General features: G+C 37.9%; 1 protein-coding gene across 7 annotated transcripts in view; it reads right to left on the bottom strand.

The window, feature by feature from the left end:
• The window catches only part of DLG1 (discs large MAGUK scaffold protein 1), a 280132-nt gene that overhangs the window by 7333 nt on the left and 251409 nt on the right, over positions 1-21390 (bottom strand). For 5 of the 7 annotated variants that reach the window (XM_025376048.1, XM_025376049.1, XM_025376050.1 and 2 more), the window contains 6 exons: positions 17643-17684; positions 15105-15155; positions 14116-14217; positions 13687-13859; positions 9631-9740; positions 1671-1762 (listed from right to left, as the gene is read on the bottom strand). In XM_025376048.1, the coding sequence (XP_025231833.1) occupies positions 1671-1762; positions 9631-9740; positions 13687-13859; positions 14116-14217; positions 15105-15155; positions 17643-17684 (570 nt within the window). Of the gene's footprint in view, positions 1-1670; positions 1763-9630; positions 9741-13686; positions 13860-14115; positions 14218-15104; positions 15156-16927; positions 16964-17642; positions 17685-21390 lie in introns of all 7 variants that reach the window. The other 2 variants (XM_025376053.1, XM_025376052.1) reach the window with 1 other exon arrangement.

Raw genomic sequence — 21390 nt, 5'->3', positions numbered from 1 at the left:
CCCTGTCTCTACAAATAAAAAATTAGCCAGGTGTGGTGCTGCACGCCTGTAGTCCCAGCTACTAAGGAAGCTGAAGAGGGAGAATTGCTTGAGCCCAGGAGGTTGAGGCTGCAGTGAGCCATGATCATGGCACTGTACTCCAGCCTGGGCAAGAACAAGACCCTGTCTCAGAAATGAACAAAAAAACCAAAAACAGGCTGGGCGTGGTGGCTCATGCCTGCAATCCCAGCACTCGGGGAGGCTGAGGCAGGTGGATCACCAGGTCAGGAGTCGAGACCATCCTGGCTAACACAGTGAAACCCCGTCTCTACTAACAAATACTAAAAATTAGCAGGGTGTGGTGGCGGCGCCTGTAGTCCCAGTCACTCGGGAGGCTGAGCCAGGAGAATGGCGTGAACCCGGGAGGTGGAGCTTGCAGTGAGCCGAGATCGCGCCACTGCACTCCAGCCTGGGCGACAGAACTAGACTCTGTCTCCAAAAAAAAAAAAAAAAAAAGAGAAAAAACTAAAAACAAGAAACAACAAATACACATATCTATATATGTATGTATGTATATGGTATATATACAACAATGGAATATTTTATTAGGCCATAAAAATGAAAATCCTATCATCTGCAACAACCAACATGAGTGAATGTGGAGGACCTGATGCTACATGAAATAAGCCAGACACAGCAAAGCAAATACTGTATTTCATTTCTACGTGGAATCTAAAAAAGTAGAACTCATTGAAACACAGGTGGTTTCCAGAGACTGCAGAGTAGAAGAAATGGGGAGATGTTGGTGAAAGGGTACAAACTTTCAGTTATAAGATGAGTAAATTCTGGGGATCTAATCTACAGCAATAGTGACTATTGTTAATAAAGAGTATTAAGCATCTTCCCTACACACACAAAATGGTAACTGTGTGGTGAAAGACATGTTACCTTGATTGTGTTAATCAATTTACAATGTATACGTTTATCACATCACATTATATGCCGTGAATATATACACATTTTGTCAATTATACCTCAACATGGCTAGAGAAAATGGATCAAAATTTATAAAGGATAAGAGAAAAATCATGAGTTTCATAGAATAAATGAAATCTAAATCTCTTTTTCCCTGGTCAAGTATGAATTATTCCTGTTTTTGCTGTTCTAATCAATATCCTAAGAAACATTGAATCTCAAGATTCCTGGCGGGGCACGGTGGTTCACTCCTGTAATCCCAGCACTTTGGGAGGCTGAGGCAGGTGGGTCACCTGAGGTCAGGAGTTCAAGACGAGCCTGGCCAACATGGTGAAACCCCATCTCTACTAAAAATACAAAATTAGCCAGGCATGGTGGTGCATGCCTGTAGTCCCAGCTACTCAGGAGGCTAAGGCAGGAGAATCACTTGAGCCTGGGAGGCAGAGGTTGCAGGGAGCTGAGTCACACCACTGCACTCCGCTTGGGCGACAGAGCAAAACTCCGTCTCCCAAAAAGATTCCCCAGCACCACTGCCTAGGCTAGATGAATTTCCCACAGGACAAATCCACTGATCTTAAGGGTTTGTTCTGAAAATGACAGTACTAGTTACTACTGGTAGATGCAGGCATAGTTCAAAATCCACTTGCATGGGTCAGTTCACATGGCTTCAGAGCAAAATTCTATCTTAAAGAGGACTGTTACAATGTGGTTCCAACCTGTGAAATGTTCAGTAAACTCCTGTTCCAGTTTCATGGCTCTCTCAAACGTTTTTCTGGCTTGTTCTTCTGTTAGACGCTTATTCATTTCCCTATGCAAATAAATACAGAAATTGATAATTACCACATTGTAATACTTTTTAAAAAAAGATGACAAAGGAGAGAAGATATAAAATAGAAAATCATGAAAAGTTGAACTCTGTTGAAAATATGAATGTCATTAAAAACTTGAGTCATTCTGGCCATTTCTGGGATTTTATTTTTTTTGAGACAGGGTCTCACTCTGTCACCCAGGCTGGAGTGCAGTGGCATGATCTCGGCTCACTGCAACCTCTGCCTCCTGGGTTTAAGCGATTCTCCTGCCTCCATCTCTCAAGTAGCTGGATCACAGGCATGCGCCACTACGCCCGGCTAATTTTTATATTTTTAGTAGAGATGGGGTTTCATAGTTGGGCAGGCTAGTCCCAAACTCCTGACCTCAGGTGATCTGCTAACCTCAGTCTCCCAAAGTGCTGGGATTACAGGTGTGAGCCACTGAGCCCAGCCTGTTTCTGGGATTTTTAAAAATAAAAATAATAGACTGGGCATGGTGGCTTACACCAGTAATCCCAGCACTTTGGGAGGCCGAGGCAGGTGGATCACCTGAGGTCAGGAGTTCAGGACCAGCCTGGCCAACAAGACGAAACCTTGTCTCTACCAAAAATATAAAAATTAGGTGGGAGTGGTCGCGCATGCTTGTAGTCCCAGCTACTTGGGAGGCTGAGGCAGGAGAATTGCTTGAACCCGGGAGGCAGAGGTTGCAGTGAGCTGAGGTCATGCCACTGCATTCCAGCCTGGGTGACGGAGACTCTGTCTCAACAACAACAACAAAATAAATAAATAAATAAATGAAAATAAAAACAATAAAAACTACATTTAGCTACTGAATATGTTGCTATATACTTGGAATGACAGAGGGTTTTAACAAATTCTGCATCAGCTCAGTGTAGCCAAAACACCTATTCATTAATTTATGACACTTTTGACTTTGATGAAAATTTCATATTAAAATGACTTAGAGATCTACGTATCAGTTTACAGAAAATAAGGGGACAAACATCCATATAAATAACCCCATGAGAAGGTAATCAGAAAATACAGTGTGGGGAAATCTCTGCACAAGAAATGACCTGGGTTCTATCACAAATAAATGGGAGGTGGTGCGGGGGTGGGGTGGGGCATAAAAGAGAGATGTGGGGAGAGAATATATAGGTTAAACAACTTAACCAACTGCCACGAATAGATGTTATTTAAAATTTTATTCCAACAAACTGAAGAAATACAAATACACAGTGATTTACACAGACAAAATGATAGAAATGTCTGAGACTTGTTTCAAAATAATCTGGAATGAAGGTGTAAGGAGGTAGGTGTGAGTGGAGAGAAACAAGATTGGTCCTAAGTGGATAATTATGGCTGCAGCTGGATGATGAGTATATGAGAGTTCATTCCCAACTTAAAGGAAAGCCTTCAATATTTTGCCATTAATTATGATGTTTGCTTTGGTATTTTGTAGAGTTACTGTCTAGTATTCTTTCATCCCACCCTAAAAAATTATCTTCAGCATTTCTTGTAAGGTAGAACTACAGGTAATGAACTCTTTCAGTTTTTATCTGGGTGAGTGTTAATTTCTCCCTCATTTTTGAAGAATAGTTTTGCCAGATACAGGATTCCTTGTTGACAGTTAAATTTTTTTTTTTTCTTCAGTGTTTTGAACCCACTGTTTTCTGGCCTCCAAAGTTTTGGATAAAATATCTGCTGGCAGGGCATGGTGGCTCATGCCTGTAATCCCAGCACTTTGGGAGGCTGAGGCAGGTGGATCACCTGACGTCAGGAGTTTGGGACCAGCCTGGCCAACATGGTGAAACCCCGTCACTACTAAAAATACAAAAATTAGCAGGACTCAGTGGTGGGTGCCTGTAATCCCAGCTACTAAGGAGGCTGAGGCAGGAGAATCACTTGAACCCAGGAGGCAGAGGTTGCAGTAAGCTGAGACTGTGCCACTGTACTCCAACCTGGGAGACAGAGTAGACCCTGTCTCCAAAAAAAAAAAAAAAAAAAAAAAAAAGTCTGCTGATGGCTGGGCCTGGTGGATATTTACTTACACCTGTAATCCCAGCACTTTGGAAGGCTGAGGTGGGTGGATCACTTGCGCTCAGGAGTTTGAGACCATCCTGGGAAACATGGCAAAACCCTGTCTCCATAAAAAATACAAAAATTAGCCAGGCGTGGTGGTGCACGTCTGCAGCCCCAGCTACTAGGGAGGCTGAGGTGAGCGGCTGCCTGAGCCCAGGAAGTTAAGGCAGCAGTAACCTGTGTAAGCAGTAAGCCACTGCACTCCAGCCTGGGTGACAAACAGAGACTTTGTCTCAAAAAACAAACAAAAACATCGACTGATAATCTTATTGGGAAATCCCCTGTGTGTGGTAAGTTGCTGCTTTCAAGATTCTCTCCATATTCTGACAGTTTGATTATAATGTGCCTCCGTGTGGGTATCTAAGTTTATCCTGCTTTGAGTTCCTTGATTTTCTTGGATTATATTCGTGTCTTTCATCAAACGTGGGATGTTTTTGGCCATTATTTCTTCAATCTCTCTGCCCTTCCCCTCTCTGTTCTCCTCCAGCACTCCCACAATGTGAGTTGACTACTTGATGGTGTCTTATAGGCCCTTTTCTTCCATCATTTCTCTGTTTCTCAGACTAAATAATTTCCATTGTTGTATCTTCAAGTTAAATTTGTTGACTCTCTCTTCTGTCTGCTCAAATCTCCCTGAATCCCTGTAGTGAATTTTCCATTTCAGTTATTTTTAGTTCCAGAATTTCCTTTTGGTTTCTTTTTATGTTTTTTATTTCTTTGTTGATATTTCCATTTTGTTGACGTATCTTTTTCATCTTTTTTTCCTTTGTCTTTTTGGAGACAAGGTCTCCCTCTGTTGCTCAGGCTGGAGTGCAGTGGCATGATCTTGGCTCACTGCAGCCTTGACCTCCCAGGCTCAAGAGATCCTCCCACCTCAGCTTCGCGTGCAGCTGGGACCAGAGGCTCGTGCCACCATGGCCAGCTAATTTTTGTTTATTTTTATTTTTCTGAGACGGAGTTTTGCTCTTGTTGCCCAGGGTGGGGTGCAATGGTGTGGTCTCCACTCACTGCAACCTCCGCCTCCTGGGTTCAAGCAAGTCTTGCGCCTCAACCTCCCAAGCAGCTGGGATTACAGATGCCCACCACCACGCCCAGCTAATTTTTGTATTTTTAGTAGAGATGGGGTTTCACTACGTTGCCCACGCTGGTCTCAAACTCCTGACCTCAGGTGTTCTGCCTGCCTCGGCCTCCCAAAGTGCTGGGGTTACAGGCTTGAGCCACCGCGCCCGGCCAATTTTTGCTGACTTTTTGTAGAGGCAAGGTCTCACTATGTTGCCCAGGCTAGTCTCGAACCACTGAGTTCAGGTGGTTCGTCTCAGCCTTCTAAGTGCTAGAATCACAGGCATGAGCCACTGCGCTGGGCCTATCATTTTCTTGAGACTTTGTCCATGTCTTTTAGCTCATTTAGCATCTTGTTTTACAGTCTAAGTCTAACTCTTTCTCAAGGATAGTCTTCTGCAGGGATAGTTTATTTTTCCTTTGAATGGGCTATATTTTCCTGTTTCTTTGTATGTCTTGTGATTTTTTGTTGGAAACTGCACATTTAACTCTTACAATGTGGTAACTCTGGAGATCACATTCTTTTCCTTTCCTAGGGTTTGCTGTTTTATTTAAAATTTAATTTTATTGTTTACTGTTGCAAGGTGTTTCTGTACCAGGAATCAGCCAGTCTTTTCAGGTATTTTCTAAGCCTGTGATTTTCCATGGATATGAAAATCTCCCCTCACATACATGGTTACTTTTGAATGTCCAGGTCTGGCCCCCAAAACGGGGGCAAGAAAAAAGGTGTGTGTGTGTGCGTGTGTGTGTGTGCGTGTGTGTGTGTGTGTGTGTGTGTGGTGCGGGTGGAAGGGGGAGGCACTAGCCCTTTGTTTTCATTTGATTTTGTTTTTCTTTCTCCTCACTAATCACCACTGAAGGCAATGGCCCTTTAAATCTTTAAAAGTCACTTCAGCCTCCAGTGCTTCCAGGCTTGTAACAGTGGCAGTGGGGTCTGCAACAATGGCTCACTTTATGGCTGTATGGCCGCACCTCCATGATCAGAAGCAGTAATTAGCTATCACAGCAAAGATCCCTGCTATTTGGAGGACAGAATCCTTATTGTCCACACTGGCTGCCACAAACCGTACGCAAAGCCGCTTGAAAATGTGTGCATGGCTACATGCTATGGAGCTGAGGGTAGAGGAACAGGTAGTTGCTACCATGTTAAGAGCTGAAATTAACCTTTCAAACCTTTCCCTGGAAGTTATGAGCCTTCAACAGACTTCAGAGTTCCAAACAGGTAAAAATGGTGAACAGAGTTCCAAAACAGTGACATCAGACAGATTCTGCCAGTGCAGTTGTTGTCTGGGTGGGGAGACAGATTCTCAGAGCTTCCTACTCTTCCATCTTCCCTCTAGCTCCATAATTGATTAGTTTTTAAATGTTAAAGCAGTGTTGCAAACCAGGAACATACCCACTTGGTTGTTATATTTTGCCTTATTAAAAAAATTGTTTGATTCAATTTGCTCCTATTTTGGTAAGGGTTCTTGCATCTGTAGTCATAATTAAGACTGGCTTTATCATTTTCCTTTCCTATATAGTCCTTTCCAGCTTTGGGTATCAAATTAATGCTCATAAATTAGTTGAAGAGTTTGTATACAATTGACATAGCTTCTTAGCTTTTGGTAGAATTTAGTAAGTCCTCTAGGCTTAGTATTTAATTTGTGGAAAGGATTTTTATGATCGGTTCAAGTCTTTAATAAGTACTAGATTATTTAGGTTTTCTATTTCTCTTTTCCCTTTCTATTTTTTCCTTAACATTTTCTGAAGTATATGTTTCAAACACAGCTGAGCAATATCAGAAAAATCGTATCATTCAGCTTGTTACATTTTCACAAACTTACATGTACCTGTGTACTTAGGTCAAGACACAGAACATCACTAGTACCCCAGAATCGGGGTGTGCTCACTCTAGTCACCAGCCCCTTCTCACAGGGTAACCTCTGTTTGACTTCTACAAGCAATTATTAAATTTGGAATCATAGAGTATGTATATCTTTAGGTCGAGGTTTTTGTTTTTAACTCAAATCGTACTTGTGAGATTCTTCCATACTTTTGTATGTGGCGGGAGATTGCTCACTCTCACTCATTATCATACAATGTTTCGTTGTGAATATGTCATAATTTATTTACATATTCTACTGCTGACAGTATTTGACTCTTTTTTTTTTTTTTTTTTTTAAAGACAGGGTCTCACTCTGTCACCAAGGCTGGAGTGCAGTGGTGCAAGCATAGCTCACTACAGCCTCAATCGAACTCCTGGGCTCAAAGGATCCTCCTGCTTCAGCCTCCTGAGTAGCTGGGATTATAGGAATGCACCATCACATCCAGCTACCTTTAAAGTTTTTTGTAGAGACAGGGTTGTGCTATGTTGCTCCGGCTGGTCTCCAACTCCTGACCTCAAGGAATCCTTCTGTCTTGGGCTCCCAAAGTGTTGGGATTACAGGTGTGAGCTACTGCACCTGACAGCTGCTGACTACTTGAACAGTACTGTCATCACTCTTGTACATGTCTTTGTAAACACATGTAAGCATTTCTGTTGAGTGTGTATCTAAGAATATGACTTCTGGGTCATAACTAATGTGTATGTTAAGCTTTAGGAGACATTATGATACTATAAACAGTTTACCAATGAAGATGCACCAATTTGCACCCCTAACACTGTTATGAGTTTCAGTTGCTCCACATCCTTGCTGGCATTAAATATTTTCTGTCTTTTTCATTTTAACTATTCTGGTATGTAGGTGGTAGTATAAGACATCAGGGTTTAACTTGTATTTCCATAATTAATTGGGCACTATCTCACATGCTTATTATTTGGAGGTTCTCTTTTGCGATGTGTCCAAGCCCTTTGTCCTTTTTCCTGTTGGGCTGCCTCTGTCAACCTCTCTGATGTCTGCTGCATGTGGAGTCATATCCTCTTTTTCATGCCTGATATTCATATTGATGTGCCTTCTTTCTTTTCTTGATCACTCCTAGTGGTTTACTGTCTTTTCAAAGAGAACACTTTTGGCTTTGTTGATCCTCTTTTATGTTTGTTTTCTATTTCATTAATTTCTGCTCTGCCGTATTTTTTATTTTTAAATTTTTTTAATACTGTTTTCTTCTTTTTTTGACTTGGGACAGGGTCTTGCTCTGTCACCAGGCTGCAGTGCGATGGCATGATCTTGGCTCGCTGCAACCTCCACTCCCTGTGCTCAAGCAATCCCCCCATCTCAGCCTCCCAAGTAGCTGGGACGACAGGCGCACACCACCATGCCTGGCTATTTTTTTGTATTTTTAGTAGAGACAGAGTCTCACCATGTTGCCCAGGCTGGTCTTGAACTCCTGAACTCAAGCAATCCGCCCACCTAGGCCTCCTGAAGTGTTGGGATTATAGGGGCTGGCCACTGTGCCCCACCTTCTATAATTTTGAGTTTGACTGATATTTTTTCAATTTCTCAAAATCTTAGATTTTCAACTTTCCTAATATTTGATTTTCAACATTCCTTCCTAACATTTAAAGCTGTGTGTATTCCTTCAACAAAGCTATGAAAGCCTCCAAACTCATTACTTGGCAATTCATTACTATTTAGTTCAAAACATTAATTTATTCTGTGATTTCTTCTTTGACTCACTCAGAAGCATAATGCTTAATTTCCAAATATATGAGAATTTTCTAGTTATCTTTTAGTTATTGGTTTCCATTTAAATTGCATTATAGTCAGAAAGTATTTGTTTTCTATCATTTGAAATTTGTAATCCAGCAAATGATGAGTTTTGGTAATTGTTTCATGTACACTGGAAATCCATGTGTATTCTGCAGATGGTGAGTGCAGTGTTTAACATATGTCAAGTAGGTAAAGTTTTTAATTTGTGTTATTCTGTGCCTTCACTGATTTTTTATATTTGTTTTCTTATTTAATTGCTTCCTCACAGGTATGTTAGGTTCCTTCTCGATGATTTTGGAATTACCTTTTCGCCCCTATGAAGCTGTCAATTTGTACTTTTTATGTTTTGAGAATGCTATTAAGTGCAAACAAATGTATGAACAGATCCTCCTGCTGGAGTGAATCTTTTACTTTTATGAAATGTCACTCTTAAGGCAAGTAGTACTTCTTGCCTTAAAGTATACTTCGTCAGCAATATAAAAATTGGCCTAGTTTAGCATGGTATAGCTTTTTCTATTCTCTTACTTTCAACCTTCCCATAGCCTAATTTTTAAGGTGTGTCTGATGAAAGCAACATATAATTTACTTTTTTCTTCACCCATTCTGACAATCCTTGTCTTTTAATTGGAACATTTAGTCCAGTAGTCTAATATTTGCCTTAGTTTATACCATCTTACTATTTATATGGTTTTGCCTCACTTGTTCTATGTTTCTATTTGCTCTTTCTTAATTTTTACTTAGATTCTATTTTTTTGTCCCCCAAAAGTATTACATAATGGTTACACATTCTTCTGTTCTCTTAATGGTTACCTGAGAGCTGTGCTGCATACTTCAGTAGCCACTAGCCACATGGAGCTATTTAAAGTTCTAACACGTTACCTTATAACTTTAGTAATATTAATGATGATGCTTACAACGACAATTTAAAACCCATAGTGCTTATTTAATCCTCACCACATAATCTGAGGTGAATATACATACTACTATATCTCAGTTTTATAGATATAGAAACTGAGATGCAGGGAGAGTAAATAAATTACCCTACAGTGACTGAATTTGTACACAGAGGCTATGCCTCAGGCATTTACACTTACATGATATTTTCCATGGATTTGGGTTTAATAAAAATGGAGATAGGGTAAAGCTGTGCAATCTGTAATCTCTTTATGGCATTTCCAGACACATCAAGGATACAGTGTTTGCCCTAAAATAAAAGGAACAAAGGAAAAAAAACAAGTGAACCAAATATTCTCAATAATATCAAAGGTACATTTCCCACAGGCCCAGAGTCTAAATCGTGGTATGTCTGGATCCTTGTTCACTTTAAGCAAACTTGTCACTTCTCTCAGCAAACTTGATAGGAAATGAAATGATTATGTATAATTAATTTGCCATTTTCAAACAAATGTTATATTTAAAAAGGAATGAGAATACAGTTCCTAGTTTTCACAGATCAGTAATTTCTCAAAATGGTGAAAACCAGAGCTCCCCCACTCCCTTTTCTTTTTTTTAAATTTAAGAGACAGGGTCTTGTTCTGTTGTCTAGGCTGGTCTTGAACTCCTGGGGCTCAAGTGATCCTCTCACCGCAGCCTCCGGAAGTGCTGGGATTATAGGCATGAGCCACTGTACCAGGCCCAGGTTCCTATTTTTCATTCTGCCAAGAAAAAGTATTCATAAAGACCCCAAACTACCATCTCCCCATAGCTATCATTTCATAAAAGATAAAAAATCCTAGAGTAAGGGCAAACCTTTTAAATAAACAAATGTGTGAAACCTCATTACCACTACTCAATCCTTCTATTTCTCATTTTACTAGGAACAGACAAAAACTCATAAACTAGCATATGGGACCCAATTCTGGAATTAAATGACAACTTTTCTGAGAGGCTTAAACTCACTGACAAAAGATACTTAGGTTTTTAATACAGATGGGCATTTCCATGGTAAGCAGAGTAGTAGTTATTATTTATGACAGATTTGCTTCTAATACATTTGAAATCAGGCCCTCCCCCATAACGCAACTTCAGTTTTTTGTTTGTTTTTGAGACGAAGTCTTGTTCTGTCACCCAGACTTGAGTGCAGTGGCACGATCTTGGCTTATTCCAACTTCCGCTTCTTGGGTTTGAGCAATTCTCCTGCTTCAGCCTCCCCAGTAGCTGGGATAACAGGTGTGCGCCACCACACCCAGCTAATTTTTGTGTTTTTTGTACAGATGGGGTTTCACCATGTTGGTCAGGCTGGTCTCAAATTCACGACCTCAAGTGATCCACCCACCTCGGCCTCCCAAAGTGCTCGGATTATAGGTGTGAGCCACCACACTTGGCCCCATAATGCAACTTCTAACCCAAGGACTTGAGTCCAAGTCAATACATGATAATTTCAATTTGGTGGGCACACTTAAAATAACAAATTTAATACTGTAAAATACTCCAAACATATAGAAAAGTAAATAACAGACACTATGTATCCATTATCTACTTTTATCAGATATAAATATTTTACATTATTGCTTAAACATTTTAGTAACTTGATACTGAAATATTAATATTCTATGTTTGCTTTAGCTCTTTCTATATATGTACATAATAGTTTGAGAAAAAACTGCATAATGCTCCTTTACCTCATATTTCTTAAAAACAATGGCATCTCTTATATAATCACAATATGATTCCAAGTGGCCATCTAATGTTCCTTATTGGAAAAGAAAAAAAAAATTTCCTGGTCCAGGATCCAATTCAGGATCATAGGATCACACACTGTGTTTAGCTGTAAAGCCTCCTTAGTCTCCATCAATCTGACACAATTCCTCAGTCTTGGTCTTTCTTGATCTTGATGTTTTTGAAGAGTATAAAATATTATGTCATAGAATATGCCTCAACCTGGGTTTGTGTGTTTCCTCACTCTTGGATGGCAGGTTACACATTTTTGGCAGGAATACCACAGATATAATGTGTGTCCTTCTCAGTCCATCATATCTGGGAGGTGACATTATATCTATCTGTCCCACTGGTAGTGATGCTAATTTTGATCACTTGTTTAAGGTTTTATCTGCTAGGTTTCTCCACTGTAAAATTATTACTTTTGCCTTTGTAACTGATAAGTATTTTGGGGGAGGACACTTTGAGACTATATAGATATCCCATTTTTCATCAAATGTTCACTAATTTTAGAATACACTGATTATTTTTGCCTGAAACAATTATTACCATGCAGTTTTCAAAAGATTTTCGAATCATTTCTTCTACCTTGATTAGTAGACAGTCCAAAGTGTTCCCTTCTATCCACTTATTTACTCATATACAGATGCTCCTTGACTTATGATGGGAGTTATGTCCCAATAAACCCATCACAAGTTGAAAATACTATAAATTGAAAATGCGTTTAATATACCTACCCTACTGAACATCGTAGCTTAGCCTAGATTACCTTAAATGTGCTCAGAACACTTACTCTACAGTCAGACAAAATCATCCAACATACCTGTTTTATAATTAAGTGTTGAATTTTTCATGTAATTCATTGAGTCCTGTACTACAAGTGAAAAACAGAAAGGCCGTATGGGTACTTGAAGTATGGCTGCTACTGAATATGCATCACTTTTGCGCCTCTGTAAAGCTGAACCATTCTAAGTTGGGGGCCATCTGTGTTTATTTCATTACGGAGTCTAGGATTTTAATTTTACTCTATGTATTATAATCTGTGATTATCATTTATCTTGATATTCACATTATCTCAGGCTTGGCCGGTGGGGGACCCACAGCTTGGTTCCTTGCCTTTTTACACACCCTCCTCACTCGCGGACTGCTCCCTTGTTTTTCTGGCAGCAAAAATGTTACAGGCTCATCTTGCACTTTTCCAGTCCTGGCCCCAGAATCAGCCATTTCTCTAAGGAGTCCTGGATCTTTCAATTAACGAATTATATTTAGAAGCCAAGACCTGGGCACCAGATATTTTCATGGCTTATTCAGGGTTAGTTTTAGGTCTTCTTAGTGGATAGAGCAAATAAGCATACGTGTGTGTATATGTAAATACACATCTTTCTAGATCTCCTCTATTACAATTCATGGGTTCATATTCATAGCTCTAATTATCTAATATCTCCAATCCAATGATCAGAGTTCATTTTATCCTCTCCCTTTCTCTGACAGTCACACCTCACTCCCACTACTGTCATTACATTAGTTGATTTGCTCAGCCCTAGAATCTATATTAGTTTCAGAACTGTAAGACCATACACTCCACCCAACAAACCTACTAATTAGAATTTTATTTTGTTTACAGATCTTTCTGTCTTCAGCTTGTGTTAAAGAATCTCTGGGATTAAGACTTCTCCCTTCTCCCCTCTTCAATGTAGTTATTCATTTGAAATGGTTGGACATCATATCCTATGTACAAAGGCCATTTTTATATCTTATTTTTGTGTGAACTATGTATTCTCATCTTTTGTCCATTTTTTTTTTTCCCTATTGGGTTTCTGGTCTCTATTCCCTGTTTTTATGAGTTCTTTATATATTGGGAATATTAGCCCTTTTCTTCTTGCAAATTTTTTCCATCAGTTGTTTTCTGACATTGTTAATGGTGTTTTCTAATAGTTTTTGGAAAAGTTCTTTGGCCATAAAAAAAGTTTTTAAAAATTTTAAGTGGTTAGATTTATTGATCTTTTTCTTTTCTTTTCTTTTTTTTTTTTTTTTAAGAGCCAGGGTCTTGTTCTGTTGCCCAGGCTGGAGTTCAGTGGCATGATCATAGCTCGCTGCAGCCTCAAATTCCCAGGCTTAAGTGATCCTCTCAACTCAGCCTTCTTAGTAGCTAGGACTATAAGGGTGTGCTGCCATACCTGGCCCTTATCTCCTTATAATATATGCTGGAGGGCTAGGGTTAAACAAAAGGTCTATCTCTAGCAAATGACCTTAAAATAACTTCTCCTCTTACATTCATGTTACCATTCCTATTTTCACTTTCTTTGTCTACCTTCTTTACACCTGTTTTATCTTGTATGCACTTTCCTGAGCCACCAAAAATTAATCATGTAGGTAAGCAAATTCATTACGTTAATAAAACTAATTAATGCTGTATCTATCCTACCACTCTTTCATACTGTCAAAGGCATATCTGACTAGAAGCTATATTCTGGGATTGGTCTGATGCTTACCTTTTCCGCTACTTCTCGCACAGACTGAACACTTGTTCCATACAGATGATTGTTATACTGGCCAGCTTCAATGAATTTATGTTCCTGGATATCTTTTTCCATCTGCTCTCTTGAAGTCACAAAATGATAATCTCTTCCGTCTACCTCATAATCTCGTTTTGGTCTAGTTGTATCTTTAACAGAAAAAAACTTGGGGAAGTGTTTAATATTAAAAAAACCCCACAATAAATCCATTTTCTACTTATATCATTGTTTTGTAAAGTTCAACAGATTAGTTTAAATCTGAGAAAGGACAACAATATGGAGGATGGAAGAGTAACTGATAAAATAGGTACAAACCGTTAAAAAATGGTTCTACCTGTTTTTCCCACACACCGTGATAGGCATTGTTAAGAGTAACAATGAAATGTTTTTGTCTGGTTTACTCACGAGGGACACAGGATCCAAATTTGTCGGGAAATTCTGAGATCAAGTCGTCATTGATCCGGTCTTTCATGGGTCCCAGTATGATCACTGGCCGAGTGTAATTAACTATAAAGATAAACTGCATGTTAAAAGGAATAAACAGTCAACAAATATCAATGTATTTTATTTCACTACAGAACAAAAATATCCTTAACTGTTTTAAATATTTTTTTTCTTCTTTCTCCATCTCACTCTACCATCAACCAAAGATGCATAACTTGCTCTTTTATAATGTTGACTAAGATCTTAAACTCTACTCAGTCTTGTTAGAAGTCATATTGATAAATCAACCAAGTTAAATTTGGTATGTTAGCAGATAATGTTTCTTTACATTGCAAATCAAAGCATAAAGTGTAGTGTTTTACAGATGGCTCTGAAGTAGAAATTGTAAGGAAGCAGAGCAAAGAAGGCAGAAAAGAAATTGGATGTGGGAAGTGATATAATCCCAGTAGTAGTGTTCTAAAAAGATGATCTAACAGAAGTATGAACTCTGGGTTGTATGGGATCATGCTGGAAGAATGGAGATCGGTAGTGAGACTGAGAACTAACACTGTGAGAGAAGGGATGAAAAGAAGGTCATAAATAAGAAAGAAGTAGAACAAACAGTGGCCGGAACCTAACTGGATGAGGAGGAGGAGGAACGGAGAAGGCTCAAAGATGCTTCCAAGATTTTCAAAAAAGGGTTATTTGGAAGATAGTGATGCTAACAAGAACACTGGAACGAAGTTGCTTAGGAAATAAAACACAAATATAAAAGTCAATATGAAATGACTAGATTCTAATATACTGTGGAGTAACCTATGTTTCATAAACACATGTAGTAAGTTTCTGCATATAAATGTAGTAAAAAAAAATTCTAATATAACATTTTTTGGGGGTATTAGACTTTTTCCCTCCAAATTAAAAAGTATATTCTTCCAGAAGATTATAAAACATCAATAGTCTTCACAAACCTTCTTGTTGGTTCACTGGTTCATAAGATAAGACGTATTCTTCTTGACCACCTATTAGAAAGTGAAGGCACAGATGAAAAATGTGTCAAGATAATTGATGCTCATCTAATTCTTCATGAACAACGTTAGACATTACTACAACTTTCCTGAGAAAATGGCAAAGATATGGAAAGGTACTTTATGGCAAGATTTAGTAAAAAAAAAAAAAAGGGGGGGGGGCAAATTATAAAGTCATAAAGGTGAGTTTGCTAAATGTAAAACAAAATACAAATGGGCTATTTAATCAATATTATATTTGATAGATAATCAAATCTAAAAATCTTCATTTGTGATGCTATGTTTACTTAGAATCTAAGAAATATTTACTTAGAATCTAAGAAATATTAAATCTGTTAAAGATTAATGCTTTAATGAGCAGTTTATCTACCTATCTATCTATCTATCTATCATCTATATACATATTAGGTAATTTGTTACTATTAAAAACATGCTACTTTTTTAGTTCCACCAACTATAATATTGAATACAGTATATTTTATTTTTAAAATAATTACATCGTAAAATTAAAAATTATAAATGCAAAGGTAAAACTACTGTTACTATTTCACTGATGAAAAAATTCACTAACTCAACTTTGTAAAAAATAATAAATTTAATGTGAGTCAAAAAGAGCTTTAGATAAAACTAAATCCTTCCAATAAAATAAACCACAGTGATAGTAAAGGAGATAAATATATTCGCTTTGACCTTAAAAGCACAAGAAGTTAAAGCTTCTAAAGGTTAAATCAAAGGTTCAGAGCTTAGGAAATATTCTAAATGAAAGAGTCTACAAACTATATCTGAATTCAGTGTAAAGAAATAAAAAGAGTTAAAAACTCTATGAGTTGTTTTTTTTTTTTTTTTTTTTTGAGATGGAGTTTTGCTCTTGTTGCCAGGCTGGTGTGTAATGGTGCGATCTTAGCTCACAGCAACCTCTACCTCCCGGGTTCAAGCGGTTCTCCTGCCTCAGCCTTCCGAGTAGCTGGGATTACAGACATGCGCCACCGTGCCCAGCTAATTTTGTATTTTTAGTAGAGATGGGGTTTCTCTGTGTTAGGCTGGTCTTGAACTCCCGACCTCAGGTGATCTGCCCGCCTTGGCCTCCCAAAGTGCTGGGATTATAGGCATGAACCACCACGCCCAGCCAAAAACTCTAGTTTTAAAATAACACACACCCCCCTCACCCCACACCGAAAATTAGAAAAGACTATGTTAACTCAAGTGGTTCAATGAAAGCAATCAATATTGGATAATGTATTTGAAGATATTCTCTTTAATTATCAAGATCCTATAACAATTTTACCAGGAATTTTGCGATTGGTTATTATATGTATGTAGCTGTAGGTCTTTTAAATCCATACATTGGCATAAACATTCTTTTCTGCTTTAAAAGTGTGTATTTATTTGTTTTCAATTTTATTATTAAAGTATATAAAACTGGTATTTTATAAGCTGTTTTTTAAAGTACTGGATGTAAAACATGGCTTACATACTAGCAAACACATGCAATTTGAATATTTCACACCTTAATAATTCATGCAAATGGTAAGACAGACAGTATATACTTTCATTACCTCTTTTTAGCCTAGAAAGCCACTCAACTACCCTATAGTGGGTTCTGGTTATAAGCAATAAAATGCTGAAATACAGGGAATCATTTCCACACCAAAAAAAAATCATTAAGTAACTACTATGTAGAAAAATAATCAACCAAATGAATGATGGTTAAAAGTATATACTGTCAACATGAAAAAGTATTAGGGACTGATATTAACAGGATGGACCTTTTGAGCAGCCATACTCATCTGTAATCAAGATTACTTTCATATTAGACAGCAGTAAAAAAAGAAAGTTAGAAAAGCAATTTTAATTTTTAAGGTGTTACAACTGATATTATGTACCCTCCCCTTCTCCCATGCCCCAAGTCTGTTTAAAACATCACATGCTTGTGCAGTTCACTTAATAAAACCAAGAATATAAAACAGCAAAAGAGAAATTAGTATTATTTTTCGGGCAATCACTGAAAATATTCCCTTATTTCTTCTGTTCACCAAGTGCTGATGATAAACAATAACTTGACCCAGATCAGTACCGATGACAAAGAATAAAAAAGGAAATAAAGCTAATGATAATTTAGCATTACTGAAAAATACTGTTTTAGTGCTCATGTTAAAAACAGAATTATTAAACAGAATGTCAAAATACAAGTTTTCCCTCATTTAACTATTTGCTTCTTATAAAAAATACATATACATATATATCATGTACACCAATAATACTAAACTGTTTTTAGTATTGTATTAAAATTTTATAAATTAACCTCTACATATATAGTATGATTTTATTTTTCAAGTACAGAATTTTACTTGTCTCTCCCTGATTTTAAAATAAAGATCATATAACTTTAAGTTTTTAGAACGTATCACTAAGAATCCCTCCACCCCCGCAGAGGATGTATTACTCGAGATTACAAAAGAACAAGTAACTTAAGACACTTACGGTAACTACTTTCACTATCGCTGGCATTAGAAGTTACATGCTCTGAAATTGCAGGACAATGAAAAAAAGTAAAGAAAACAGTGTCATGAGTTTAAAAAGCAAATAATCAAAATAAAATGTTGCGATATAAGCCATATATAACAAAATAATTTTTTAAAAGCATTTTTTATTTTCTTTAAAAATATTATTTTTTTCAAATAATAAATATTAGCAAAGGAAAACACCTGTAATTAAGGACAATGTCTTATTTTTGTACAACACAGTTTCTGAACAAATCTATTAGAAATAGCAACTAGAATATGTCAAAAGGGCAAAGTGATCCTGAATTAGTCCAAATGTAGACATAAAACCCAATGGAGAAAATAGTTGGCACTATTTCAGTTTTTGAAACGGCAGTAACTGGCAAAGGGGACAAACTATTTAAGCAGATAGATGCCCATTTTAATGAAGGGATGTCTTTGTAATTAAAAATAAAGAGATCATCTTATTTTCAGTCCAGCTTCACTCCTGTTTCTGAAGATGAAAATCCATGTTTCTGAGATCATACAGATAAAGGATTTTAGAAGTCATAAATTCAAATGTCTCGGCTGGAAGGGAATGCACCAATGGTGGCACTGCATTTTAAAACCAACTAATATTTCTTAGAAACTCTGCTTTGATAAGACTGACAGTGGCTGCTTTGCAAAACATAAAAAAGACAATGAAAACAAACACACCCAGCCAAAAACTGCCTGTCCCCTCCTTAAAGGTGGCCCGTTTCACGACTTCATTGCTTAGTAAACCACAGGCACGCTCCTCATCCATGTAAATGTGATCTCGAGTATTCTCTCAATAAATATCCTCCTTGCATTAAACAAAGACTAACAGATTTATTTCTAAAAAATAAAAATAAAACTTTCAACGAGACAGGGAAACTGACATTTTTATTTTAACTTTTTTTTTTTAAATTAAAGGGACAGGGCCTCACTCTGTTGCTCAGGTAGGAGTGCAGTGGTATGACTATAGCTCACTGCAGCCTCCACCTCCTCTCCTGGGCTTCTGTGAACCTCCCATCTTAGCCCAGAGTGGCTGGGACTTCAGGTATGTACCACCATGCCCTGCTAAAATTTTGTTTTTTTAATAAAAGAGACAAGTCTCAACCATGTTGCCCAGACTGGTCTCAAACTCCAGGCCTTAAGGGATCCTCCCATTTCAGCTTCCCAAAGTGCTGGGATTACAAGTGTGAACCACCACACCACATAGCTGGAAATTTCTTTTTTTCTTTTTTCTGAGACAGTCTCTTTTTTTGAGACAGTCTTCCTTTGTTGCCCAGGTTGGAGTGCAGTGGCACGATCTCAGCTCACTGCAACCTCTGCCTCCTAGGTTTAAGCAATTCAATTCTTGTGTCTCAGACACCTGAGTACCTGGCACTACAGGTGTATAGCACCACGCCCAGCTAATTGTTCTATTTTTAGTAGAGACTGGTTTCACCATGTTGGCCAGGCTGATACTGAACTCCTGAGATCAAGTGATCCGTCTGCCTTGGCCTCCCAAAGTGCTGAGATTACAGGCATGAGCTACTGCGCCTGGGTGGAAATAAAATTTTTTAAGGTAAAAAAAAGTTTGAGGCTGGGCATGGTGGCACACACCTGTAATCCCAGCACTTTGCGAAGGTGAGGCAGGAGGATCACTTAAGACCAGGAGTTCGAGATCGGCTTGGGTAATATGGAGAGACACTGTCTGGGGGAAAAAAAAAAAGTGCTGGGCTTGGTGGTGCATGTCTGTAATTCTAGCTATTCAGGAGGTTAAGGTGGGAAGACCACTCAAGCCAAAGGGTTCCAGGCTGCAGTGAGCTATGAACATACCACCGCACTCCAGCGTGAGTGACAGTGTGAGATCCTGTCCCTAAGAAACAAAAACAAGAAAGAAAAAAGTCTGAAGATAAGTATCTGCTATACCATACCACTCACAGAGTCTCCTAAAATCAAGTATCACTATTAAAACGTACAGTGAATGGTTGAACTTAAGATTTCAAATTAAATAAGATTTTTGAACTGCTATCATAATGAAAAATAAGTCTGTTATTCTTTCAAAGACAAGATATAACTTTCTTAATCATGATTACATACATTTTAAATAAAGCAGGGACTTTAAAAATTGCAAGAAGAATTCACTAATATATGTAAGCACATGTAAAATGGTAGGTTTTTCTTTTTTTTTGAGATGGAGTCTTGCTCTGTTCCCCAGGCTGGAGTGCAGTGGCAAGATCTCGGCTCTCTACAACCTCCGCCTCCCGGGTTCAAGCTATTCTCCTGCCTCAGCCTCCTGAGTAGCTGGGATTACAGGTGTGCACCACCACACCCAAATTTTTGTATTTTTAGTAGAGACCGGGTTTCGCCATGTTGGTTAGGCTGGTCTTGAACTCCTGATCTCAGGAGATCTACCTGACTCGGCCTCCCAAAGTGCTGGGATTACAGGCTTGAGCCACCGCACCTGGTCAAATGGTAGGTTTTTTAAAAGCTTATGTTAAAATATTTCTTTCTATGTCACCACATGGGCTTGATAGCAATACTTTAAAATTGGTGTATAATATTCTATTAGATTGATAAATTATTTACCTTGCTATTTATTATTTAGATATTTTTATTTGCTTTAAACCGTTTTTCACAAGTATCAACAATTATGAATGTCTTCATTTATATATACCTTTTAACTTTTTGTCCTATTTCCTTAAATTTCATTCCCAGAAACACGCCATATTAAAAAAAAAGAGTTATTCTGTTTATATTAGCATTGGTATCACCCTCTGCCATCTCTAGTTTGTAAACTAAAGAAAAATTAGTTATTGCAATGGGGTGAAGGGAGGGGAGTATAAGTGGGAGTAAAGAAGAAACAGAATTGGTAAATTTTCAGTTGACAATTATGAAAGCTGGATAAACAAATACTTGCAGGGTTTATTTTTACTACCCTTCTACTATTGAATGTATCTGATATTTATATAATAAAAAGTTTAAGTTACCAAAATCTCTTCACTATCTCTTTTTTTGGGATTTCTTCTACTCACCTTAAACCCTCTAAGATTGCCAAAAGCTATACAACAATCAAACTCTGCAAGTTCTTTCAAATATCATCCTACTTAGCTCTTCTACAATAAAACCTCGCTACTCAAAGTATGGTCCTTGGAACAGCATCATCATCATTGTTTGGAATGTTACTAGAAAAATAAAATGTTTTTCTTCTGATAATTGAAAATGTTCCTTGTAAAAGCATTTTCCCGAAGAAGACAGTCAAATAACCAATAAACATACAGAAAAGTGTTCAAGTTAATTACTTGTCAGGGAAACACAAATTAAAACCACAAAGGGCGTCTCTACCACCCACCAGAATGGCTAAAGTGAAAACACAAAACAGACACGTCAAGCATCGACAACGACATGGGAAAACTGGTGCAGCCACGGGGGTTCCTATACTAGGAACGGGCCAACCGGGAAAACTACTTGGGAAAACTGGCAATATCTACTAAGGCTGGACAAAAGTGTATCTATATGACCCAGCAATTCCTTTCCTAGCTATTTCCCCAACAGAAAGGCATATATATGCTTACCACAAGACATGCGTTAAGAATGTTCAAAGTAACACTATTTAAAATAGCTCCAAACATATGTTTATTTATAAGACTGAGACAATATGTGTAGTTTCGTATTTTACTTTTTTCATATATAGTGAGCATTTCCCCATGTCATTATCTTTAAATATGATTTTTGATGGT

The sequence above is a fragment of the Theropithecus gelada genome, chromosome 2 (genome assembly GCF_003255815.1).
Source record: "Theropithecus gelada isolate Dixy chromosome 2, Tgel_1.0, whole genome shotgun sequence".
In the NCBI taxonomy this organism is placed as follows: Eukaryota; Metazoa; Chordata; class Mammalia; order Primates; family Cercopithecidae; genus Theropithecus; species Theropithecus gelada.
The sequence above is the reverse complement of the archived record's forward strand: the minus strand, read 5'-3'. Positions and strand labels throughout refer to the sequence as shown.